We start from the raw sequence: 27555 nt of genomic DNA on the forward strand, positions 1-27555 counted from the left end.
TTGGGTGTGAAAACTAATAGTGAATGGTCCAGGTTATAACTGCAGTGGTGCTACAGTGTGTTTGGGAGTGGAAGCTCTGACATTGAGAAGGCTGTGTGGACATATCTGACACACACACACACACACACACACACACACACACACACACACACCCCCACACAGCGGGAGCAGCGGAACGAGCACAGGACTCACACACAGCCGAGATACACCTGTCCTGCTGGGACTGTTTTCTTGTCGGAAGCCGCTGACAGGTGACTTGTCAACATGTTCAAGAAAAAGTCCAAGTCCACCGCTATAACGCAACCAAAAACAAGGTAAGTACGAGGCTGCTTTTTCAACTAGCTATGGCGCCTTCTGGACACAATTTAGCTGTGTTTTGAAAACTACGGAACTGGTTTGTTGTACTTTATAGCTCATAAGCTCAAGTCAATGTAACGTTATCTTTAGACCTAGGCTACTGCCAAACGTCATTAAAAAAAAAAAATCATTACCCGTACTAACTTTATCTAATCCTTCAGTCTGTCTTCATTATGGGAGTAACATTCTGTAATAGGCCTAAATAAGACTTGCGTAAATATAATAAATGTATCGTTGATTATACACCTGCCGAATTAAACATAATATCACATTCAATCACAGAATACCTCAGGTTTTGTATATATACCATGGTTTATTTAGAGTGCAGATGTCGTCATTGTTATTTATTACATTTTTTCAACGTAGTATGGTCAGGACCATATGCTGAACATGGACTAACTTGCTTCATACAAATTGATAAAGGTTGACTGTTTGCCAAGTAACATGTCCTTTCTGGTGCACGACTTATTGTCGTTTGAACCCCGTTATCTCAGTGAGCTGGTGTCCTTCAGTATGCTCTGCATGTAAAAAAAAAAATCGAGATTGTACATTGGATTGCATAATGTGTGCTTTAACTCCAGTGAGGGTGTGGTTGATTAGGTCGTGCAGTAAAGTTGTAGTAACTGGTTAGATAAGTATTCCGCTGTCCTCCAGGAAGACAATGTGTGAGGAATTGCTTGCAGCCTCTCCCATCACATACTGCACCAAGCCCAGTCCCTATCACTGTTAGGCCTACTCTTTGTCACTGTGTTTGAGTAGTGAAGGTGAAATCCGTCTGGTTTTCCACCCATGGAAATGATGAAAGTGAATATTCAGGCTGGATCATTATCCCTATAGGCTGCTCATTTTCATCTCAACCAAATGTCCCACTTTGAACGGGCTCTCTGGAGGGAGGAATGCCTTTAAAGACAGTAGAGAGCATAATGCTCCCTGTCACTCACTCATTCAGCTATAGGCCTATTAGGGGGACCAGGGGCCTCAAAAATAACACCCTCTGGTGTCGAGTACCAAAAGATTGACTAATCTGTTTTTCAGTAATTCTCCAGCGTAAGCTGTGTTCCTCCCACTGTCATATAGAGATAGAGATAGAGATACTTTATCCAGAAGGAAATTGAGGCGTCCAATAGCTTATACACATCATACATACACATCAGGCAAACAGACATATGACATCCACGCACACATACATACTACAAAAACAGTAAAGATTGTATTAGATTGTAGCATGTTTAAATGAGCGGTGCGGAAAAAATGCAGAAAGGTGCAATGGTATCATAGTGCAAAAGGAATGCTCTTATCTTCCACCATAGGACTCCTATACTGTGCTATGCACTGGCATCTCATTTATTTAAACAATCAGAAACACTTCCATAATCAGAAGCGTTTACACGACAAAGACAAATTCCTTGTGTACAAGGTTCAGGAATTTGTCTTGGGGTTTTGGTGCATAGTAATGAATACAGTGCAAAAGTCAAGAGGCAGAATATTAAATAGAAAAAATACAATAGAAAATAGAAAAAAATAGAAGAAATACATAACAATATATGCGGGAGGCACTTGCTAGTTATCAGTTATCAGTTAATAAAGTCCATACCAAAGCTTTGATTGATTAGCATTTTGTAGCTATTGGTTTCTACTCATCAGGCAGTGAGACGACGAGGATGCCATAGTTAAGATAAGTCATTATTGTAATAACTGCTGAACAACTTCTGTACTGTGATAATCAATAACAGGCAGTGGTGGATTCCTAAACATGCAGCTCCACCCTCTTTATTCTCTTCATGCTGCTCTTCCTGTTCAGTTTTGAGTTGGTGCACGAGCGCTGTGATCTCAGATAGGCCGATCTGGCAAGCTGTCAGTGAGCCGGGGATTAGTGCCTACCTTGGCACCCAAAACAATAATAGGGTGAAATGCTAGTTTAGGCCTGTTACAAGGTTTCTCTTCATAGGAAGTCAGGTAAGAGAAAGTACAAGACAGGTAGCAAGGAGGTACTGTATGTTTTGGACGATATTTCATTTCCTCTCCTTAGACATGGATGCAACAGGCCTACTGTGGCACAGGCTCAGGGACCCAATCAGCCAGGGGGGCCCTCTGGGCCACACAGAGATGTCATATGACCACAAAGAAATGTAAAACAACCACAAAGAGAGGCAAAACAAACACAAAGAGACGCTAAACAAACACAAAGAGATGTCATATACCACAAAGAAACAATCCCAAAAAAATCGCAAAACAACCACAAAGATGCAAAACAACCACAAAGTGATGCAAAACAACCACAAAGATGCAAAACAACCACAAAGTGATGCAAAACAACCACAAAGATGCAAAACAACCACAAAGTGATGCAAAACAACCACAAAGACATGCAAATAGATTCCCAAAGAGGTGCAAAACGACTAGAAAGAGAGGCAGAATCACTACAAAAATACCTAAAAAAAACAAAAACACAGTGAGACATAAAACTAGCACAATATGCGGCCCATGGGTCCATTGTCTCATAATCAGCCCATGTATCTGGACTTGGATTGAGAGCAGGCCGCTGAGACGGGGCAGGACTCATGTTATGCTGTGACGCTCACTGACAGCAGCAGCCTCCCACACCCTGGATGACTTGCTGGAGCTTTCTGGTACTAATTTCACCCTCTCCCTGTGGAACATCTGAGTTGTGTTTCTCAAACTAATGCTCCAGTGCCAGTTCCTTTCCAGAATCAACATAACCACGCTCAAAACATTGAATTAGAGCCAGTGAGCCGCCCTGGAAACGATCGACAACATGTTTGGAGAACAGTAAAAACACAATAGAGCAGGTAGAATTATTGTAGCGTTGTTTTCAGACGCTTGAATTATAATTAAAAAGCAGTATTCTGGGAATCAAGAAAACTCTTTGTAGTTATGTAATATAAGGCTGTTTACTTTAAACACAGTCAGTGGGGCTGGTAAACACTTAGAAGACAAGGCAGGGTTGGATCTCATCTGTTACGAATTTTATAACAAAAATATCTGCTTTGAAAACCCTGACTTTTCCTACTCATGCTCTGTACAAGCCAGTGGTTTTAAACTTTTAAAAATGCAAGGAAATAGTATTGGGAACTGTGTTTATGCCTTACATTTAACAACCAGCTGATGTTCCCTTTGTCTATATGTATTGAGGTTTGAAGTAGCAATCCAAAAACATGTAATTTAGGAGACATGTGGTCTGTTGGTTTGAAGGTTTGATGAGAGAAGAGAGGTGTATGTGTTTGCTATCATGAGCTTGTGTTCTAACGTGACAGAAACCCCCTCAGGGTGTGTGTTTTCCATTTGAATGGGCCTCGACAGACAAACTGTCAGCTTCTTCTGCAGAACTCTACAGTATATACCAGTTCAAACTTGTTCTGATAGTATTTCATTTGAAAACCAGCATGGGATTTGACATTAAAGTCAGTGTGTCCAGTGTGCATTTAGCAGATGTTGTGTAACTTCTGTACAAATGGCGAATGGGTGTGGGTGTGGATGTGCATGTGCGTGTGCGTGTGTGTGTGTGTGTGTGTGTGTGTGTGTGTGTGTGTGCGTGAGGCAATGGATGGTGGGTTTGAATTGACAGACATGAAGTTTTTTTTTGCTCTGTGTTTGTCACAGGCACACAGACACACACACATACACACACATACACACACACACACACACACACACACACACACACACACACACACACACACCGAAGACTGACTAGGATTGTATTTCATTATGTTGTAGTTAATCTGTAACATTACTGTCCTTACTAGTATCAGTGTAAAACGTGGTTACAGTGTAAACAAATGAACTTGTCAGTGCTCTCTGGTGGACAAACTATGAAATGGAGAAACTGTTTCTGAATCCCCTCAAACATATTTTTGATATTTCCAACTTGCAATCTCTTGTTACGTATCAGTCGAAAATCGTAAATGTAGACACTTTATATCTTTGATCAGTTCAAATCAGCCAATGAAACTGGCCATGCTTACTTTGATTCAAGTGCTCCATATTAACACTCTACACTCCATACATACACTGTGAGTGACCCCCAACATTGGGCGGGGGGGGGGGGTTGAGATCTCCAACTATCTAGAGAGAGGAAAAAATTGTAGAAAAAAAACTAAAAAAAAAGCGCCAAAAACCTTGGATAAAAACTCAAAAAAAGAGACAAAAACATTGAAAAAAAATATCAAAAAAGGCGACAAAAACTCGGAAAATAGCAACAAAAACTTCAGAAAAATCCAGAATAGATTATTAGGGGGGTTGGAACCCAACCCATCCTCCCTGTAAATTACGCCTATGGTGATACCATGCACTTTGGCACACATTGCAGTGAGTGATACTTGTCAGTGATTGGTCTAGATATGCCTGCCGTCACCATTTAACTCGGAGAGCCCAACACACACAGTGACTATCATGCTAATCTCTGGGATTAATGGTTGTTTTTTTTTTGACAGTGTGGCTGCTGTGTGCATACAAATGAATGACTATGTTTTCAGTTGCATAATGTTATATATTATAATGAGTTATATTTTCATCCAGTCAGTCAGATCAAATTCAGGTGTGTCCGTATTATGATGAAAAGCTATGAGTCATATTCATGGTATGGAGATCTCATAGGCAATACAGTTGTGAATAGAAGTAGTCTAATTAGGGCTCATCAAGTCATTAATAGCTATAAAACCAGCTCATAGCTGTACGGGGGTGTGTTCGTTTATGATTTACAGTAGTACAGTACCAGTGTACACTGGGACAGACTCAGGTTGCTTTGTCATTGGAACAATTGGAAATCCAAACCACGTACAGTGTTATTCTTTCTTTCTGAAACAGATCTAATGTGCAGAGTATGTAGATAGTTTTAGACATACTTTTAATGATCGCCGAGGGGAAATGACATGTTTACACTCTGTTGTTACATTACACACAGGCAGTGGTGGAAGAAGTATTCAGATCCTTTACTGCATTGAAAATGTTACTTCAGTAAAAGTCTGCAAGTATCATCAGGAAAATGTAGTTAAAGTATTAAAAGTAAAGAATTCTCCTCCCATTGTAGAAAGTGTAAAGGATCCAAACAGTTGTGTGTTTAATGGTCTAATCATTTCAGCTGGACTTGTAGGCCGTTATATTGTTGGCTAGTTTAATTTATAATATCAGATTTTATAAACTACATGTGTTTTGTGTGCAGAAATCTTAATGTGTAAAGTAACTAGTAACTAAAGCTGTCAGATGAAAGTAGTGGAGTAAAAAGTACAATATTTCTCTCTGAAATGTAGCGGAGTAGAAGTAGAAAGTGGCATGAAAAGAAAAGGCAAGTAAAGTACAAGTACCTCAACATTTGGACTTAAGTACATTACTTGAGTTAATGGACATTCCACCACTGCACACAGATCAGTAAAGGCGTTTTAACCTGCCTGCAGCAAGGTCTAACAGTTGCAAAGTACAGTATTTCAGTTTGGTTTGTCCATGCAACATCTTTCAAACTACTGTCCAGATCACCATGCAGTTAGCTGGGAATATTACAGTAAGGATGCCCTGACCCCAACCCTGATCAGAGTCTTTTAACGTCAGGTATCTGATCTGATACATACTGTATATTTACATAAACATTGATTAAATATGTATCTGACACATTGCAGACAATTCGTATGCCATTATGGGCGTGTTATAAAGATGCATACTCACTTTTAAGCGTGTTTATCAACGCCTTTTGGCCTCCATTGACTTACATTACCTTGCGATTGCGTGTGAATTGACGCCGTAGCGAGTAGTATGAAAGGGCGAAAATCCGCGTAGGGAGGTTGGTCCGGGTGGAAGATGGGTCAAACACAGGACTTTCACCCACGTTTCCTTGTCCCGCATGTGACCCCTGTTTTCCTAAACTCAACCGTCGCTTTCTTCTTTTACTAAAGGCAACCCCGTTTTTCATTTCCTAAACTCAACCGTAGCTTTCTTCTTTTACTAAAGGCAACCCCGTTTTTCATTTCCTAAAATCAACCGTAGCTTTCTTCTCGCGATAACACGTTCTTCTTGCGATAACACGTTCTTCTTGCGATAACACGTTCTTCTTGCGATAACACGTTCTTCTTGCGATAACACGGCAAGTGGCGTGTATGTCTACGCTCTATACAGCGTAGACATACACGCGGATAGCTGAAAAAGCGTACAGATAACACGCCACTTGGCTTAAGAAAGTTGGCGTGTATATTTACGCCAAGTCATGATGCCATGTTGCACATTGAAATAAACAAAACACGAGAAGCTATTTATGACAGTTCAGTAAAGAATTACAGTAGAGTTGACTAAAACCTTCTCACAAATGATCTCAAATGTAATAGGCCGATTGCTGTGAAATTAATGTTCTTTTAAATTAAATCACCCCATGTCTTTAGCGCCAACCTCAGGATAAACTTTCACAAATGTAGTCCCACTACAGTAACTGGCTCTAATCATTTTGTATCTGGTAGGGCTGCAACTAATGGGTGTTTTCATCTGTCAACGCCCCTCACAGATCCTAGGTGCTTGTTTTCTTCCAACCAAAAAAAACGTAATGATTTAATTCACAATGATATTAAACGGAGAACATCCTCACACTTGAGAAGCTGGGACCAGACAGTGTTTTGCATTTTTGTGCTCACATTTTTAAAAAACTGTTGTTAACAAATTCAGTTATGGAGGCTTTAAAGAATTTGCTACATTAGGTATTCAGTGTTAATGCTGACATTTTGATTGACACGTTCACTTAATTTCAATCAGGAGAGACTTAATTTAAGAGTGAAATAAGTTTAATGAGAGGTTGATATGTTAGAGTCTTTGGCGATTATTATAAGGGGTATAGAGGCTGTGGATATATAGGAATATCCTGATGATAATCACGGTGGGAGACAGTGGATTCATTGCTGTGTTTGTCTTCCAGCGCTCCGTCCACAGAGCTGAGCACTCTGATCGACAAGCTGCAGAAGAATGCTGACAAAGTGGAGAAGAACTGCTACGACATCGAGCAGAACCTCAACAAGGTACAATCTGACAAGAAAGTCTCCCAAAGGCCTCACACATTACTCACTGACATTTAAAGGCTCTGGACACCCATACAAGTGTTTTCATTTAACCTGGGAAGAGGTCATCTGTGTGGGTGTGTAAAGACTGAGTCTCACGACAAACTACACTTTTATCGTTCTTATTGATAGAAAAGATTTGTGACGTGATAAATTCCCATCTGAGCTCAAGACCACCTTCAACCTGAGCAGACATCCAATCAGCCAAAATAACTGGAATAACCTGTGTGGGTGTTCAGAGGCTTTAATGAATGAATGAATGAATCATTTTTACTATTGTGTCATGCAATAAACAAAAGCCCAGCCCTAACAGGCTTACAAGACACCATTTTTTTTTTACAACCAAGGACCAGATACCAGAGTAGCAACATATATTACATATATTAAACAAACTAACCTTCTTGTCGTATTTCCCCATGCTTTAGAGACGAGGATCGCCAAGTTATATACATTCAATTTTAACAACCACTCCATTTTGTCGTCACCAGTACACCTAAACAATTGTGGATTTTGAACAGACATTTCCTTTTAAGATGGATGTTCTTACTGTAAGTCGTCATAATAAGGACGATACAAAAGAAAATGGAACACACCTGATTGACTTTCTTCCATCCGATGTGTTTTTGTGCAGGATGTGAGTAAGATCAATGAGGGGAAGCAGCCACTCTATCAGGATGACACCAACAAGAGAATCCTCAACTCTCTGGAGCTGCTCAACAGCCTGGATGAGGACGCTATCAACGCCAAGCGCCTCCAGCATCCGCAGGCTGAGATGATAGAAAAAGAGTAAGTAGATTAGATTACATTAGATTAGATAGAATGTATTAATCCCAAATTGGGAAATTTCAGTGCAGCACAATATAAGACACACGGCACACATACTGAATATATGAGAAATAATAAATAGGATAGAATACAAGAACAACTATTCAAAAATAAAGATAAAAGAATACAAAGGAAAGAATGTACAAACGTATACAAGTGGCAAATAAAAATGTATAACCTACTTCAATTTTGTATTTATAAAGATGTAGTAAGTAAAACCCCGTTCAGAAAGAAGTATCGTAATTCTTCTGTGTGTGTGTGTGTGTGTGTGTGTGTGTGTGTGTGTGTGTGTGTGCGCGCGTGTGTGCGTGTGCGCGTGTTTATTCAGCATGAAACAGCTACGTGAGAAACTGATGAAGCTGAAAGACGACCATGACCGTATCTACCACCTGGTCCGCACTGAGGGGCGGCCCAGCATTAACTGGGGCAACATCATAGATGAGAAGCTGGTAGGAAGCATACTGTACCTTACACTCACATAGGGGGCCACTGTCACTGTGGACCAGGGGTGATTCCAGGATTTTTTTTGTTGGGTGGCACAGGGGGGGACCAATAATCAGTCAGGGGGGGCCCAAGAGATTTTATCAGAATACAGCCTAGAAAATCTGCTTAGAATTATAGAAAATATCAGATAGGATGGAACAACACAATGTAATGTTGCTAAATAAAACACATCACATTCATTATTAATTTCACTTGTTTTTATTTTCAACAAATAGTGTATCCAAATACAATACACATTTTCTATTAAGGCACAAATTTAGATATTCATCATGGAAACATGAATTGGTCATGTGACAAAGCCCGGGAAGATTTTTTTTCGCAGAACTGTATAGCATTTAGCATTCTTACATGCAGCATTCCACTCTTCGTTTGAAATTTTCTCTTGTAGATCACCCTCGCAGGAAATCAAATTTGTTAGATTGACAGCACTCTAGCCCAATGATGATCTTCCATAAAGATCACACTCATTAGTTGTTGATGGTGGTTGATATCTGCCTTATCTAGAACCGTATAATGCAGAGGAGTAAAGCAAGTTGGAAAAAAAAACATCTCGATATATCTTGTTAAGTCAATCATCTCATGTGTTTTCTTTTAATGTATCAATTTTTTTTGCAAACTTCATGCACACACTATCTCATACATCCACAGCCTTGTACAGACGTTGAGACCATCTTAAGTCTGCTAAAACCTCGGGGATTTGAAAATAAGACTATGTCTAAGTTTCCAACTGAGCCGTCCCAATGTAACTGTAGTTTAAAAAACATATTAAAAATACATACAAAAATAATTCCCAGAGACTTAGGCACGGTGGGCGATGGTTAACTTCAGTAGTAGCCAGACCAACTTAAGCCCAATGTTGTTAACATGTGGTGGAGTGTGGACTAACATGTGTTGTTTTGTCTCCCTGCCCAGGACAACCTGAAGAATAAGGGCTTTGGCCAGGACCTGCCAACTGTGGAGAACGAGGTGGAGGAACACAACATCTTCCACAGCGAGGTGGAGGCTCTGGCTCCTCACATCTCATCCAGTGGAGACAAGGTACAAACACAAAACCATGAGAACAACTGAGAGATGTCAGGATTTATTTTGATAATTCATGGTGACCCAAACTTTGGTTTACGATTTGATACGATACAATACGGCATGATACAATACGGTACAATACGATACGATACAATACGGTACGATACGATACAATACAGTACGATACGATACGATACAATACAGTACGATACGGTACGGCACGATACAATACGGTACAGTATGATAAAATACTATACGATACAATACAATACAGTACAATACGATACAATACGGTACGGTATGGTACGATACAATACGATACAATATGGTACGATACAATATGGTACGATACACTACAATACAGTACGATAAGGTACGATACGCTACAATACGATACAATACAGTATGATATGCTACAATACAGTACAATATGGTACGGTACGATACGATACAATACGGTACTATACCATAGGATACAATAGGATACAATACGGTACAATACGGTACGATACAATACGGTACGGTACGATACGATACAATACAGTACGATACAATATAATATGACTTCATTGCCAGTTTATACTGAAATTCATTTTGCGTTCCTGAGCAGCTCTGCTCAAAAAGAAGAAAAAAAAGAAAAATACACACAGAGTTAGTTAACAATTACACATAGTACAAATATTATATTTGTAAAATATTTATTAGTCACAAAAATGCCAAATAACGTAATGCTAACTAAATAGCATTGGCAACACATGAGTAAAACAACGACAAAACAAACACTGAACCTACTTTGTAGTTGCTATTGGTTGTTTTTTACATTGTGTATATTGAAAATAAATTGCACAATTGCTTCTTATGATTAAAAGTACTTAATCAGAATTTGTTATAGTGGTGTGCAATATGTTATTCACATGACACTTGTCTTGTTAGTGATGTCCTCACTCTCCCTGTTTTCATTGTTTCTTCAGGAATACGTCAGTAGTCTCCAGCTGAAGTACAACAAACTACTGGTAAATAACTACCACACACACACTCGCTTGTGCAATTATAATTTGCTGTATTATGACTACAAATGAGACCAATATGCAACTTATATTGCAGCCAATCTAGGCACCAGTCCTATATTGCCAATAAGGAAATCGGGGAATTGTTTCAGGCGATGTTTCCACACTCTGACATCTGACTGTTTTTTTTTTTATGTCGCGATATACCTGTAGGTCTTAAATTTCATTCATTATGGTCTTAAAAAGTCTTAAATTTGACTTAGTGAAACCTGCAGAAACCCTGACACACACACACACACACACATTCACTCTCTGAGCACACCGGTGTGTGCTTTGTGTGTGTGTATAGATAATAAATGGGTCCTTGTGCACCTGTGTGTGTCATTCTAAATAGCATAACCTGTGACTGTAAGACCTGTTCCATCTCTTATCAGCAGCCTGCCTTCAGTCCTTTAGGGAGTTTTTTGTCTGCAAACAAAACACTTCATTGCAAGTTTACCTTATCATAATGAGCACACACCTAATATGTCTTCACCTGTCAGTATCATTTTTTAAACTTTTGAATAAAATCTGCATTACATTCGTTTAAAACACGATGATTTTCTATATTTTTCTCCTTGTCATCAAATCCCATGTGCGAACCCAAACTAACATAGATATACAGTATAAGTATATATATAAGTATTCTGTGTGTTTCCAAAGTCTGATATTTGGATATGTTCCTTCATTACATCAACACATAAACACACACTGTAGTTTATTTTGACTCAATCCCCATTAACACTGTGTGGTTGTGGTTGTAACTCTAAGTTTTTCCTTCCCTGGCTTAGGCCAGTTCCAGCGCTCGTCAGCGCAACCTGCTGAGCCTGCGGGACTACATGCAGCGCTGCACCAATGAGCTGTACTGGATGGACCAGCAGGCCGAGGAGAGGGTCAACTATGACTGGAGCGACACCAACCTGGACTACCCTGCTCGCCAGAGGCAGTATGAGGTAGCTGAGGGATAGAAACAGAGCGCATTGCGTTGTACTTGAAAGCCACGCCCACCGGAGGGGAAAACAACTCTCCGCTCTCCATTGACTTGTGAAGGTTTCCTCCTCGTCAACAGAGAATGCCTTAAAACTGCTGTGTGGTGATATTCACTACTAACAGGGTAAATAACCCATGACTTAAGTTTTTATAAGCTGCCGACCCGAAAAACTGAGCTTTTATGAAAACAAAAGTGGAGTAAATGGAGAGACACTAAGCTAATGTTATGTCGGACGTTATGTTTGCAGCAAGCATTTTGTTACCAAGTCAAATATTTTAATGTCAGTTTTAGCCTAACTATCTTTAAGATAACACACGCAACGTTGGACATAATGTTAGCTTAGTGTCTCTCCATTCTCCCTGCTGATTCCACTTGCTGATGTGTTTCCACTTTTGTCTTCATTGAAGCTCAGTTTTTCGGGTCAGCAGCTTAAAAAAACTTAAGTAAGGGTTGTTTACATTGTTGGTAGTGACATTTAGCACGCAGCAGCCTTTAGGCATTTTTCTGTTGTTTGCTAGCAGACGAAATTGACAAGGAGACGACTTCACGCAATAGGCTACAAATCAATGGAGAGCGGATAGTTCTTTTCCCCTCTAGTGGGAGCGGGACATAAATGTGCTTCAGTGCTTGAGCATCAGTGCATACAAGGATGTATACTAACAAATAACTAACAATAAGGTCCACAGTTTACTCAGCACATCTGTCTTGCCCCAACAGAACTTCATCAGTAAATGTCTGGAGTCCAAGGAGGCCACCATCACCAAAGTGAATGACGATGGAGAGAAGCTGATTGCTTCTGAGCATCCAGGGAAGAATGTAATAGAGGTACAGGCTCATCCATCTACTAAATTGATATGAATTCTTAATGTTTTAATGTATTTTCCTTGCTGCACGTGTACATGGGCTTCCAAATCCATACTGAATCCCTTGGGGTTCCCCAAGGATTCATTCTAGAGCCTATTCTTTTCTCCCCATTCATGCCTTCTCTTGGACTAATTAGTCATAAAGACAACATGTTCTTTCACTGCTATGCTGATTAGACTTGAAAAAGGCTGAATGTCATCTCAAGCTGAAGAAAACCAAAACTGAGATTATTTTTGGCCCCCAAAGACATTCCATTTGGTGGTTAGATCCAGTTTCCTCCAGATGCAGATTTCCACTTGTGCCATGATCTTGTGAAAGGTCATCAATACCTTTCTTGTCATCAAAACGACTGACATTCCTTATTTGTTGGTAGTCAGTCTTCTAAAATTGTGAGACTTACGATTTCTGAGGATATTATCTCAGATGTCCATTACAAATAAACATCCATTCATATGCTTAGAAATCATAGAAAAAATATCCTCTTGATAACTCCAGAAGTTGCGAGAATCGTCATGTTTTGAAGTTTTCTTTAGTATCAAAGTAGTGGATCTAGCCCTTGCCGTCATTGCCCCTAGAGTGTGAACAGCTCTTCTTAATATTGGACAACTGAAATCTTTACCTCTATTTTTTCTTTTGTACCGACATACAGTTTGATCCCCATATCTGTGCTGCATGTTCATACACGGATACGGTTGATTTTTAACCTTGCCTTGGAAATTGTACAGCGGTTTGTTAAAAATGTGCTTTGAATATAAAATCACTTCAATGTATTTTTACTGATCAAATGCTCACATACATTGTTGTTTGTCAGGCTCATATGGAGGCAGTCCACGCTGACTGGAAGGAGTACCTGAACTTGCTCATCTGTGAGGAAAACCACCTCAAACACATGGACGAGTACCACAAGGTTAGACACAGAGGACAGATAAGAACCACACACACACACACACACATATGCTGTATAAACAGATAAAGCTCACCAGTGTCTGTGTGGTGTGTGTATCTCTGTGTGTGTCCAGTACTACAAGGAAGCGCGTGACACTCAGGACCTGATGAAGCGGCTGGACACGGAGCTCAACCAGAAGTACAACCCCGAGTTCAAAGATGTGTATCAGATGGAGGGTCTGATCAGGGATCTTGATGTGAGTATTTCTTTACAACTCACCAAACCACGGACTCCTTCTATAACACTGGGAAATCAGTTTCAGTTCAGTTTAATTATGCTGCTGTGTGTGTGTTTGTGTGTATGTGTGTAGGACCAAGCCAAGGCCATGGACCACTTTGATGAACGGGTCAAGGCTCTCCAGAAGCGCAGTCTGCAGGTTTCGCCTCTGAAGTACCGCCGGGAAAACGCCCCGAAGCTGCTGCCCATTGAGGCTCTGTGCGAGTTCGACACAGACGACGTATGTAGTGGGTTGTTGCTGAAAGCATTTCATTTGTCGCTCATTCCTAAATGTGAAAAACCTTTACTTACTTACTATTCTTGTCTTTAGTGCTTCCCTGGAGGGTGAGAAAGCTTCTGAAATAGTGTTCAGGCCATCATAGGACACTAATAGGGTGTTGCACCAACAAGGGTTTTTTTAAACTAAGATTAGGTTAAGTCGTAGTTTAGTTAGTGTGGTTTACCGGATGTACAGTGCGGGTATAAAGCCTGGGATCGATGTCAGGCATTCTCCTCCCCGTCTGCTATCTTTGTCATCTATTTTGCAAGGGCACCGTTACTATTGTCCTTGCTATTTGCCTTTTACATAATTGTCTTTCTGTGCTGCAGTGACACCATTTCAACTCAAAACCATTTATCTTTATTTTATGTCATTCTTTCTCTGTCACTGACTATCAGTGCTCTATTCCAGGATGCTATAAGAGTGCATGACTAAGCACTCTTCCTTTGCTTTGATTTTTCTAAATACTAGGCCTGTAACTTGTTGGTTTTGTGGTGTAATGTATTTAAATCCCTTCAGAAGAGAGCCCAAGCTAATACCCCTGAGGATCAGAACACAGGGGATCTGCACTTCCACTAAAGAGCCTAAGGAGCTCTTCAGCTTAGGTGTAGCAAAGCTCATCATGTGTCGGTTGTCTTGACCTCACTGATCTTGCATTATTGGCCATCATGTGCAGTTCAAAATGCTTAAGGTTATGATGTAAACATCCACCTTCTAGAACCCAGCAATCCCTTTTTGGGGGGCCATTTTCTTTTGAATTAATCCTACTCGTATTCAATAGCACTGCAATGTCCTTGGTGTAGGACACAAATCCATTTTGTCAGGTTTGGAAGGCTTTGTTTGTTTGAAGAGGCACGTAATCAAAACACCACTTGGAAAGAATGACGTAGAGTATATGCAGGGCAGGCAATCTTTTTACTTATGGCAGATGACTGTTTATCGTAGCATTACCACCCTCTACTGTATGGAGCCTGGAGTGTGCCACAACAGGAATTATAGACTATATAGACTATAGGCTACTAAATATATAGACTTAGTCCCAAGTTCAAGTTTATGTATACAGTATATAGACTTTTGAAAAAGGTAATCTTGAAGTAAAAAATCTTTCAATTAAATAGAAATTAATAGTGTTTAATAATATCTTACATTATTTCACAAATTATTTGTTAATTCATTTATTTTACTCAATTTATTAACGTGCTGAAGCTCCTCATAGCTGCATTGTATCTAATCTCCAGCAGGAGGGGACTCCACTGGCTCCAAAAAGAAGTCTGTTTCTATTAGACTAAGACTTCTTCAATAAAGCATCTAAATTTCATTTAGTAAATGATGGTTTCATTTAATTTAAAATAGAGGATAAAGCAGGGGATGCTTTAGGACCTGTCAATCAGGACATAGTCTTAGCAATGCTAACCATGCTAACACTGTGGACATTAAAATAGACCTCAACTTGTTTTTTGCTGTTGTCCGCGTGTTTTCATCTTAATCTTTGACCCTCTCATTGTGTGTTTTTACTTCAGCAAAGTTAATTAGAACATTTTGGTCGCCTTAAATGTCTCTTTCATCGTTCTGCCAACCAAGCTAGCTAGCTACCGCTAGCGTTAGCTGGTAACTTGAGGAAAAGCCTGAATGGCTCCAGTACCCGGAGGGCCGTGTTTACCCTCCAGTAAAATTCCGCTGGATGACTCGCGTCAGAAGAGTTGAAAATCAGCGACTTTCCCTCTTTAGCGTTTAGCTTAGCTAAGCACCATCAAAACCAAACACAACACTGGCTTAGACGTGTCATCCTCCCCAGCTCCGCCCTTTTGTCCAAATATGGTCACTCCTGGCTCCAAAATACCAAGATGGCGACGACCAAAAATGCAAACTCCTGGATTCAAAATGATGCTACGTCCATTATTTTTTACAGTCTATGGAACAGAGCAGCAAGAGCTCTGATTGGCCAGACTCCTGATAACACATAATAGTTAGCCAGAACCCACAACAAAATAACCCAAAGTAACATTTAAAAGCTGCTTTAAATTAATTCTGCTATTCATATTAAAATTCAAATAATAATCTGTCAACCACATTTTAACAGGGTTTCCGCGGGGTCTTAAAAAGTCGTCTAAAATTTCAAAATCAAAATTTTAGGCCTTAAAAAGTCTTAAATTGTGTCGTAAGTCTTAAATAACTTTAAACAGGTCTTAATTTCCCTACCTCTATTGCTCATTAAACTTTTTTAATTTTGTGATGTTGTAGTTATTTCTGTCACTAGTCCAATTATAATTTGCTGTATTATGACTACATGAGACCAATATGCAACTTATATTGCAGCCAATCTAGACACCAGTCCTATAATGCCAATGAGGAAATCAGGGAATTGTTTCAGACAATGTTTCCGCACTCTACCATCTGACTTTTTTTTTTTTTTATGTCGCTATAGGTGTTAAACTTCATTCATAATGGTCTTAGAAAGGTCTTAAATTTGACTTGGTGAAACCTGCAGAAACGCTGTTTTAATGAAAGCTGTGTGTTTGCTGTATGTTGAGAATGTGATTGTTTAGGATGAGAGACCAGCTTTGTGTTCCAGTAACAGATGACCGATTGTAATTTTTGGATGTGAACAGGGGCAGATTTTGCGCGGGGAACGGTACACTCTACTCCGGAACAATGGGACCAAATGGGACGTGAAGGATGCAGCTGGACATAAACTCACTGCACCAGCCGTCTGCTTTATGATCCCCCCCACTGATGCCGAGGCAGTGGCTATCTCTGACGAGTGAGTGTATACTGTGTGAATACCAGTCTTGTATAAAGTACTTGAAAGCAGTACTTAAGTAAAAGTACAAGTACTTACCAGAAAAATGAGTAAAAGTCTTAACATATCTGATATTTACTGCACTTAAGAATCAAAGTCAAAAGTAAAAACTTTGATTATGAACTGTATTGTGGCTTCCTTATAGTAAAGCATAGAAGTCAGGGTTTCCACACCTTCTTAAACATCAACTTCAAAGTCTGACATCAACAAAGAGAAAAACAGAAACAGAATTTTTATTTTTTTTGTGAGGAAGAATCTTTCACTCCAACATACGAAAACATTTTTTGCAAAAAAGGAGAAGAAATGTAGTGGAGAAAAAGTAGAAGTTTCCAGAAATATAAATAACGAAGTAAAGTACAGATATGTGAAAATTCTACTGAAGTACAGTAACTTTGTTACATTACAACACTGATGAATGCATACAGTACAACATTCACTGGATGACAACATACATTTCATTTCAGTGTAGCTTTAACAGTTCTTTTACATGTTGTGCTTGCAGCCTGGCCAACCAGCAGAAAACTGTCAAGCAGAAGATGGCCACCAGCAGTTCCACTCTGCAGAAACGCTTCGGGGAGCTGAAGAAGCAGAGTGGAAGTGGCACAGCTACAGGTACACAACATATCTGAATACATCAGATTTTATAAACTACATGTATTTTGTGTGCAGAAATCTTAATGTGTAAAGTAACTAGTAACTAAAGCTGTCAGATGAATGTAGTGGAGTAAAAAAGTACAATATTTCTCTCTGAAATGTAGCGGAGTAGAAGTAGAAAGTGGCATGAAAAGAAAAAGACTCAAGTAAAGTACAAGTACCTCAACATTTGATTGCGTCCGCAGACAAGCAAGAGCAGCAGTGTCGCCAGCTGATGGCTGGTCTGGACAAAGTGGTCAGTGACCTGGACAAACAGGAGAAGGGTATTTATGCTCGAGTGCGCCCGCCGCTGGAGCAGAACAGGCCGCTGCAGGACAGCGCTGACCGCCTGCAGGATATGAGGGTAATGAGATGGTCCCATAACATTTTTTCTTCTCGATACAGATTCCGATACCTGAACTTGAGTACTGATCAGATACCAGTGTGTCTATAGTCTATATACGGGGTGGGCCAATAATCATAAAAAACCGGCTGGGTTAATGAAGTCTTTAAATCAGTTTAAAAGAGTTTAAATGCTGTGGAAATCAAATATTTGTTGTTAAGATGTGCATAATTCTTTAAAAAAAACATTCTGAAACACGTGCAATGTTTTCAATCTGCAGAAAGTTTTGAACAATACAGCAGATTGACCAATTAATAATAAGATTAATATTTACATAAATAATATTATGCAGAAAAAGCACAAATTGTTGCAGAAAAATTCACCAGAATGCAGGAAATGAAGCGTTTGTCCCGCCAAATGTTGAAACAAATGTTTTCCCTAGATAGAAGTAAATCGCAAACCCCCCCCCCCCAATGTTGAACCCAAAGTTACGCCCTTGAGTGTGTCATATATTTTATTATGTTTTAACAGCTATAGTACTATCCCTGTATGGATATGATATGATTTTTATCTTTGTTGTCAGGAAAAACTCTCGAACAAACAAGAACAAACACAATGAACGCCATAGAACTTTCTTTTACTATGCAGTTTGAAAGTCAGTCAGTCCGGAAAAAACATAAATAATGTACTTTCAAGTAGATTTTCTTCTGGGCTAAATTTTTAACATTCAAAAATATTCATGTAAGACAGTGGTTGACGTTTATGTTGTGTTTAAACCCCCTACCCCTAGATGGCTATGCTGAGACACACCACTAGTGTCCTTGCCTAGCAGTGCCTAGCAGTGCCTGACTTTTTGCTAGAAGCTAACAATGTAGCTATGGCTGATCTTTGGCCTACTTTAGCATATAAACATTTGCTCACTAAGAACCTGTAAACCACAATCCCAAACTGGCAGTTTGATTTTCTGTGTACTGAATTGTTTACCTAAAGTAAACTTCTTTGACTTTTATGAACATCATGTTTTAAAATATTAGTTTTTCTAAAATTATACTTTAGAAAAAAATTCCAATATATCGCCTTACGCACAGTATCGAAATATACTGCAATATATTGAATCGTGACCCATGTATCGTGATACGTATCGTATCGCCAGATTCTTGCCAATACACAGACCTAAACTCCAGTACTTTCTGATACCAGCATTTTAGGCAGTATCGGAGGCTTTTCAGATCCTGGTGTCGGTATCTGAACATCTCTAGTAATGACTTCTACTTCATTCTGTTGTTGGTCTCAAATGCTGTTATGCTCAAAAGCTTAGAGAGAGTATTCATGCCTTTTACAACTCACCAACCGAGATGTTTCCCTTCAGGACATTGCTGCTGCTGTCAGTAAGATTGAGCCGGAGAAGTCCTCTAAAGTGCAGGAATCAAAGAGCTTCTTGGTGTCCAATCCGAGTTGTGCCAGCGCTCCTCAGCTTAACAGCAAGGTGGACGAAGCCAACAAGAAGTACACCAAGATCGAGCAGCTTCTGCAGTGCTCTCAGGAGAAGTATGGGGCTACATATGTACCTCAGTGTCGCATCTGTTGTGCTAGTTGTGATTGTTGTGAGCAGTGGTGGACTGTAACCAAGTATATTTACTCAAGTACTGTACTACAGTACATATATTTTGTACTTGTACTTTACTTGAGTCTTTTTCTTTTCATGCCACTTTCTACTTCTACTCTGCTACATTTCAGAGAGAAATATTGTACTTTTTACTCTACTACATTCATCTGACAGTTATGGTTACTTCACAAATAAAGATTTTTGCTCACAAAACACATATATATATATATATATATATATATATATAATTTAAAATACAATGCCTTTATTGCCTACAAGTCCAGCTGAAATGATTAGACCATTAAACACACAACTGTTTGGATCCTTTACACTTTCTACAATGGGAGGAGAGTTCTTCACTTTTAATACTTTAAGTACATTTTTTTCTTATGATACTTACACACTTTTAACATAGTAACATTTTCAATGCAGGACTTTTACTTCTAACAGAGTATTTTTACAGTGCGGTGTTAGTATTTTTACTGAAGTAAAGGATCTAAATACTTCTTCCACCGCTGGTTGTGAGAGCAGTGCTCCTTAAGTTTCTATTTCTGCTTTAAAATCTGATTTAAATGGTTCAAACAAAGTGTGTAGTTAATAATTAAAAATGTGTTGAATTATATGCATTTCTACTCACCTAATAACTGCGCTTACCTTCTTTTCTTTCTTTTTTTTTAGACTGAAGAATTCCAACCAGCTGGAGACTTCCCTTCAGAATGGAAAAACGTTACTGTCCACCTATGAGAACAAGCTGGCCAGGGAGGAGGTTGCTCCAGCTGACATCACTTCACTGGAGAAAACACAGCGGGAACTGGCAGTAAGAAAGCTCTTTTATCCTTTGGCACACATTACAATGGTATCCCACTCTGACTGAAAAAAAGGGCATACTGGTAAATGGGACATTAAAAATACACCATGGAGTTTTTGATCACTAGTAGTGCTATGGAGCACGGAATTAATCAGCAGATCCCCATTTTGTTTGTATCGCGGACACGAGGACACACATGCATGCACGTGAGGACGGCCCCATACACATTCCTGCAGAAGGTTTCGTGCTGTTACAATGAACATTTGTTGGCAGTAACAGGCCAAGAAACTTAGCAATGTGCCAACAAAAGGCAAGGAAGGAAGAAAATTCCAAAAAATCAGCTTTAAAAAACGTTTTATGTGGAAGATTTTCATTAGGGACAAACACTGAATGTAAACTCTGTTTCTGTCTAACACGTTTATCCAACTATGTCCCTCCTATGAAGAAAGCCTCCCCAAACTTATTTTGTCATTGACTTGTCCGCATTATTTTTTCCTGAAGAACATATAACTGTGTACATTTAGTTAATCTGCCTTGCTTCCTTGGTAGGATATTGCATCAGACCTGAGGTCCAAGAGGCCAGTTATCGCTGACACGGAGCAGAACCTGCGTTTGGCCAAAAGCAGCTGTGACACCATGGCCACCAAATTCCAAGAGCACTGCCCCGACATCGAGAGGCAAGAGGCAGACGTCCAGAAGCTCAACAAGCGTTACAACAACCTCACCAGGCAGACCGACACCAGGTGAGAGGGTCTGCAAAAAGGAGGGGAAGTTCACTAATATTCAAGATTCAAGAGGTTTATTGTCATACAGTATGCACAGTAAAGACAACTTACACCATGCAATGAAAAGCTTTCTTTGACAGTCTTCCTTATGGCCCTGAAACACCAATCCGATAATCGGCCATCGGACAGTCTGGCGAGGTCAGCGACTCAAGTCTGTTCGGTGTGTTCCGTGCCGTCGTCCGTCGGAGGAGCTATCAGCCTTCATTTTGGCCGACCTGACTTGCTGGGTCGGAGGGCGGGCAGTCGGACTCACTCTGATTGGTGGAGTGCTAACCCGGAAATAACGAGCGGGATGAGTGACGAACGCCTCTCAAAATCTGACGAAAATCTTTTAAACTGACCTTTGTCGATCTGAAATGAAGACAGATTCAGCAGCTGTATGGCCTATTTCTCGCTTAAAATTTTTTCAGAAACACGTTTCAGTGAACTATTTTCGTAAAATACGAGATCGTGTTTCGAACAAGCTGCCATTACTATTGGCTATAGAAGCCAAACCCACGTGACACGTTGTCATTTCCGGTTTTCATTTTTTTGTATTACGTCTCGCGCACGCGCGGAACGTACACTCAAGTCGGCGTCGCTTCGTTGTGTTCTGAGGCACTTTTTGGACCTCGGGGAGCCGACTGATCAGTTCGACTGCCTTTTCTGCCGACGGTCAGCCGTCGGGTTAGTGTGTCAGGGGCTTAACACAACGAAGAAAAAAGTAAGGTTAGGGTTAGGTCTGTGCATCGATAATCATTGGAAGAAATTCTGAGCATCACATCACAAAAACACATATATAAACTATACATTCGATCTGTATAATGATTTCTTTTGCTGTGTGTTGCAGGTCTCAAAGCTTGCAGAGAGCCAAGATAGCGTACAAAAATTACCAAAATGATTATGACAATCTGAACAGCTGGTTGTCTCGTGTCCCAAACTACGAGCCCCGTGAAACGGATGACATAAGACAAGTGGAGACCAAGCTGAAGAATCAGAGGGTGAGAGTGACGAGCAACGGGGCCATTCATACACATACTGTATATGCATATTACCTGGCGAGGAGAACTGTTCTCCTGTCAGTGGTGCTGTAGAAAAAACTTACACTTACAACAACTTCTCTGTTTTCTGCAGAACTTGCTCTCTGATATTGCAAGAAAGGAGTCTGACTTAAACAACGTGTCCAAAAATGCCCAGCTTTACCAACAAGCTGTCAAAGTAAGACATTCTGCATTGACTTTCACCACCACATCCCTAGCTTTAATTCGCAGAAACACAATAAGGTGAAGGTTTGATTGATGGTTAACTGATTCTTCTTTGCAGGACTACGAGAATGAAACGGAGAAGTTTAGATCTATCCTTGACCTCGAGGATGGACTTGTACCTCAGACATACAAGAGGAACAGACTGGAATCCCCTGCACTGACAGTCAAGGCAGAGGTAAGATAAGATAAGCCTTTACTGTCTCCAGTAGGAGAAATTCATCTTAGCTACTCGAGAGAAGAAAGAAAATGGCCATGCATCCCACATGAACACAAAAAAACATACAACATGCATGAAACATAAGCATACATTATCTCATCCAAATGCGTTCAATAAACATTCGATCGACCTCACACAAGACCCCCTTACCTTGCCCCACACTCACAGAAGAAAGAGGTGAGGCACAGCAGCCAAGCTTAAAGGTGCTGTAGGTAGGATTGGGAAGATCCAGGATTTAGCCAAAAAATTTGAACATCGACAACTTCTCAGTCCCTCTCCCCTTTCTGCTAAAGCCCAAAACGATCTCCTAAGCCCCTCCCCCCACAAGGGAGAATGCATGAGCAGTGATTGACACGGAGTTAGACACTGATTGGTGCATCTGAACAGGGAGCTGTGGATTTTTGCAAATCGTACTACAGGCTGTAGGTGGAGCCAGAGGAGCTGGATTTTCTTTTTTAAATGACCTGCTTCATGTAGTTCTACTCGAACATAGGGTCAGTTTCAGCAAAAATTACCGAAAGTTAGTTTTATAAGTCTTACCTAGTCCACCTTTCATGACAAGTCACTGTCAATTCAGTCAGAACACCTTTTGTAGGTGACTTTAGTGAAATGAGCAAGAACTTTAAAGTAAACAGCAAAAAAAAATAAATGAAGTAATTTCCCTTGCGGGAGAAAAAAAAAAAAAAAGACATACAACCTGTCCCTGTCTACTTCATCCGTGCCTTCCATAACCTCTCCCTCCGAATGAGGCTCAGGAATGTGCACGTGCCTAAGTTATAAGTAAAACTGTGCTGTCTGTTTCTCCGCATAGATTAGCCGCTGAATCCACTAACACACATTTAATGGGGTACTTTAAATGTAGCATTGCACTTCAAAAATGTTGTGTATTGTTTGTGAGAGATATATTAAAAAGGAATAATGAAAGCTTTATAGTAGTGTAATTCATGCCACAGGAAAAATAAACTGGCCTTTTAAAAAAAAAAGTTTATTCAAGTCTGGGGGTTCAGTGGGTTTCCTGTCACCTCCTCTGTGTACATAATTGCTTTTATCTGCAGTTTTGTATTGATAGGCAAGAGGTGCTCCCACTTGCTCCGTAATCTGTAAAAGCCACACATTTTTATTTTATAAGGCAAAAAACAGACATGTTCATGTTTACTCAAAAGGCTGAGCTACTGGGAATAGATATAATCAATATTTTCCTCAACCACTATTTTTCACATCATCAAACTGGATGTAGCAACTGAGGTAATAACTCAGTGTTGTCCAGCCCGGGGCTAGGGACCCCATAGGGATCGAAGAATAAATCTGAGGGTTCACAAAAGGATTAACAGAGCTGAAGATGAAAGTATATTGCTACACAAAGTCTATTTAATTTTCCAGACTTTTCTTTCATCTTTTGCTTTTTTTTACGAATCACCGGATAGTTTTCCCCTCTTCATTCTTCTAAAAACGACGCAATTGCAAGAATTTTTACATGATGAATTTAAAGGGTCATGAGCCAAAAAGGTTGTGAACCACTGAAGTGACTTAAGGATTTACGTTATGTGCTTTTCATATCATGTTATTTCACTGTTTACAGGAATCTGCTATTGAGGCTAAGTTTACTGAGGTGAATGCTGTCAACAAGCAAAAGCTTCAGAACCTGGAGTTCGCCCAAAGTCTCCTCAACCAGGTGAAATATTTGACATGATGATAACAAAAATGACTAATAATAATAAGATTAGAAACAACAACAAATAATAATGATGTTCTCTCTATAGCAACCTGAGGTCACTATGATCCAGTCTAAAAATGTCCAGTCAGTCCATGCTGCTGCCCCAGGAGAAGAGCCTTGGAGAATCAAGAAGCAGCTGGAAGATGAGATCCAGAGGAGGGAGCAGATAGAGAGAGAAATTAAGACTATCCAGACGGACATCTACGTCCTTGAAGGACAGAAGCCCCAGGACACAATTGTCAAGAAGGAGCTGATCAAAAAGGTTGCTGACCCCCAGCTGGATGAGGAAGTCCATAAGGTCCAGCAGAAACTCTCAGAGGAGCGCCGCTCTACCCTTGTCCTGGAGAATGATCTTGAGGTACTAAAGTTGAAGCTGCGTGGCTTTGAGACAGAGATGAAAGAAGGGGCACAGCAATACACAGTCAAGGAGGTCCTACGCATAGAAAGAGATCGTGGTCAGGAGGAGGAGATGCGCAAGCTTAGAGAGGAATTAGATGAGCTAAGAAGGCACAAGTTGATGAAAGACAATGAGCTGATTCAGATACAGAAGCAGGTGACACTCCTAGCTGAGGAGAAGAACAAGGAACAGGAGGTGATCACGGAAGAGGAGGTGATCAAAGTCCAGAATGATCCCCAACTTGAAACAGAGTACAGGGTGCTCCTTGACAGGAAGCAGAAGGCAGTGGACGGGAGGAAGCAGCTGGAGGACGAACTGCAATTTCTTCAGGAGAAGCTCCGAAGGATGGAGAAGGAGAAGGCAATGGCAGAGGAGAAGATTTCCATCAAAGAGGTGCTGAAAGTCGAGAAAGATGTTGCCTTTGAAAGGGAGGTAGAAAACCTCAGAAGGCAGTACGAAGACGAGAAGACCAAACGAAGATCATTACAGCGAGAAAAGGCTGACCTCCAGAGGAAAATTACCAGCCTAGAGGAAGAGAAGTCCAAGGTTGTCATTCAGGAGAAGGTGCGGGAGATCGTCCGCCCTGACCCCAAGGCTGAGAATGAGGTGGCCAATCTCCGGCTGGAACTTGTAGAGCAACAGAGGCGCTTTAGAGATGCAGAGCTCCAGCTTAGATCCCTGCAGGAGGAACATACCATGCTGAAGAACAGAGGACCTCAAGTGGAGATCAAAGAGATCATCAAAGAAGTCATCAAATACAAGACAGATCCACAAACAGAAAGAGAACTGGAGAGACTTCGCAATGAAATCGTAGATAAAACCCACCAGACTGAGAAATCTGAGATGGAAATCCACCAGCTTCGTGATGAAATTCAAAGATGGAAGGACACCAAACCCCAAGTGCAGACTAAAGAGGTGGTCAATGAAGTGCTTCAGTACAGAGAAGACCCCAGGACTAAGGAGGAAATTGAGAGTCTCAAAAGGAAACTGGCTGACGAACAGAAGAAACGCCTTGACCTTGAGAGTGAACGGTCAACCCACGAAGAGAAGATCCGATTAAGGAAAATGGATCTGTCTCAGATCCGCGAGAAGGTTGTTCAGCAAGAAGTGGTCAAGGTGGAACAAGATCCTCTCCTCAGATCAGAGTGCGACAGCTTCATGCAAAACATCAGCAGTGAGCAGAAACAAAAGGAGAGCCTGAAATTGGAACTCTCCCAACTGCAGAGACAAAAGGCTGACCTGGATCTGCAACTGGAAGAACTGGAGCGTGAGCGCCGGGCGAGGCGCGATGCAGAATTGGAGATCCAAAGGCTTCGGGTCAGACTGAATGAGCTGGAGATTCGCGACAAAGAGAACCGTGAGAAGGTGACTGTCAAACAGAAGGTAGTCCTGCAGCAGGATCCCCAGCAGGAGAAGGAACACTCCCTCCTCAGACTACAGCTTGATGAAGAGAAGCACAAACGCACTCTGCTCGAGAAAGAGTTGAATATTCTCATCCAGCAGCAGATCACCCTGGAGAAAATAGATGTGAAGGAAAGAGTTGTCCGCACTGAGAAAGTCCAAGTTGAAAGGGACCCAGAGGCTGAGATTGAGATTGAGAACCTAAGAATGACTCTTGAAGAGGAGAAAAGGAGAAGGAGAGAGCTTGACCAGGAGATCGCCACCCTCACTTCCAGGTTTTCTGACTTGGAGTTCTCAAACACAAAATCTTCTAAAGAACTGGACTACATCCGTGATGAAAGTAGCCGTCTGCAACAAGAAAACCAAAGGCTGCAGAATGAGATTCGCAAGCTTCGGTCCGAGATCGAGATCACCAGCAAAGAGACTCGGCTTATCACTGAGTCCGCACCAAGGGAAGATGGAAAGAACCTGGAGTTGAGGCTTGATTCACTGCAGAGGGAACTCTCAGAGCTCAGAGGCATAACCACCCAGAAGGATGAGGAGATTGAGAGGCTTCAGAAGAACCTGGTGGCAGTGAGAATGAAGAAGGAACAGCGGGAGAGCCATCTCCGTCGGTCTATTGTGGTCATCGACCCAGATTCAGGCAAAGAGATGCGACCCGAGGAGGCCTACAAACTAGGGCTGATTGACTGGAAGATGTTCGTCAACCTGCAGAGCCAGGAGTGTGACTGGGAGGAGATCACGGTCAAGGGCCCCAAAGGAGAATCCTCGGTTCTTCATGACAGAAAATCAGGCAAAAAGTTCTCCATCGATGATGCGTTGCGTCTTGGGCACATTACAGATCGCCAGCTTCAGCAGTACATAAACAAAGAAATTTCCATTCAGGAGTTTGGTGTTATGGTGTCGGGCAAGAAGTGAATGCAATCACGCTAATAAAGCGCATTTAGGATTTGTTTCTAGAAGATTTTTTTTTCTGTTTCATCTCTGTTGTTTAACAATCTGCTTGTGTTTTATTGTACTTCCATTCTGACTTTAATATGGTGACTTGGCATTACTTTATCCATGATTCTTAAATGCACTATGTATTTATTTGCTCATGCATATTCAATTCTTTGGTACTGGCATAAATATATGGATTGATATTACTACTATTGCAGCCAACTAATGAGCATTTTATGTGGTAGGACGAGTTTGCTCAGCTGAGCTCTAATTACTTGGGTTCTAGGGTAGAGAACATACAGTATCTTTGCATATCTTTATTGGATATTGACATTGAAATTCACATGGATACTAAATGTTTATTTCATTTATTTGTGGGGTTTTTTTTTTACCAGGTTTACTATAACTGATGTGTGCACTCTAAACTTCAATAAAAGTCAAATCAAACTTGAAAAATTGTATGGATTTTTTTGTGTGTGCTCTTTTTATGTATATATTTTCATGGTATTACTGAGGAAAATTAACATTTAATTCTGGAGATTTATGTTGACGATGGGCATCCGATGC

General features: G+C 40.5%; 1 protein-coding gene across 3 annotated transcripts; it reads left to right on the top strand.

Annotated features, from left to right (window-relative positions):
• ppl (periplakin) lies at nt 1–27444 on the top strand. 3 transcript variants are annotated; one of them, XM_035994984.1, is made up of 23 exons: nt 1–100; nt 154–314; nt 7268–7367; nt 8038–8192; nt 8560–8680; nt 9648–9773; nt 10730–10771; nt 11596–11757; nt 12513–12620; nt 13471–13566; nt 13679–13801; nt 13916–14062; nt 16711–16862; nt 17404–17513; nt 17741–17898; nt 19247–19425; nt 20162–20300; nt 20841–21034; nt 21906–22056; nt 22190–22273; nt 22379–22495; nt 24117–24209; nt 24298–27444. In XM_035994984.1, exons 2-23 carry the CDS (start codon nt 265–267, stop codon nt 26965–26967), a joined length of 5277 nt encoding a protein of 1758 aa, XP_035850877.1. In that variant the 5' UTR covers nt 1–100; nt 154–264; the 3' UTR covers nt 26968–27444. The 3 variants fall into 3 exon arrangements, with proteins under 3 accessions (XP_035850877.1, XP_031148394.1, XP_031148393.1); XM_031292534.2 differs by having other exon boundaries at nt 17–125; nt 156–314; XM_031292533.2 differs by having other exon boundaries at nt 28–314.
• Nucleotides 27445–27555: the final 111 nt, after the last annotated feature.

This window comes from Sander lucioperca, chromosome 2 (assembly GCF_008315115.2).
Source record: "Sander lucioperca isolate FBNREF2018 chromosome 2, SLUC_FBN_1.2, whole genome shotgun sequence".
Lineage (NCBI taxonomy): Eukaryota > Metazoa > Chordata > Actinopteri > Perciformes > Percidae > Sander > Sander lucioperca.

What these genes read in the sequence shown, in the direction of transcription:
- ppl (XM_035994984.1), top strand. Translation starts at nt 265, where the DNA reads ATGTTCAAGAAAAAGTCCAAGTCCACCGCTATAACGCAACCAAAAACA. An exon ending in GCTGAGATGATAGAAAAAGA is followed by an intron (nt 8,193 to 8,559) that starts GTAAGTAGATTA and finishes GTGTTTATTCAG; the next exon opens with CATGAAACAGCTACGTGAGA. An exon ending in TGGAAGTGGCACAGCTACAG is followed by an intron (nt 17,514 to 17,740) that starts GTACACAACATA and finishes TTGCGTCCGCAG; the next exon opens with ACAAGCAAGAGCAGCAGTGT.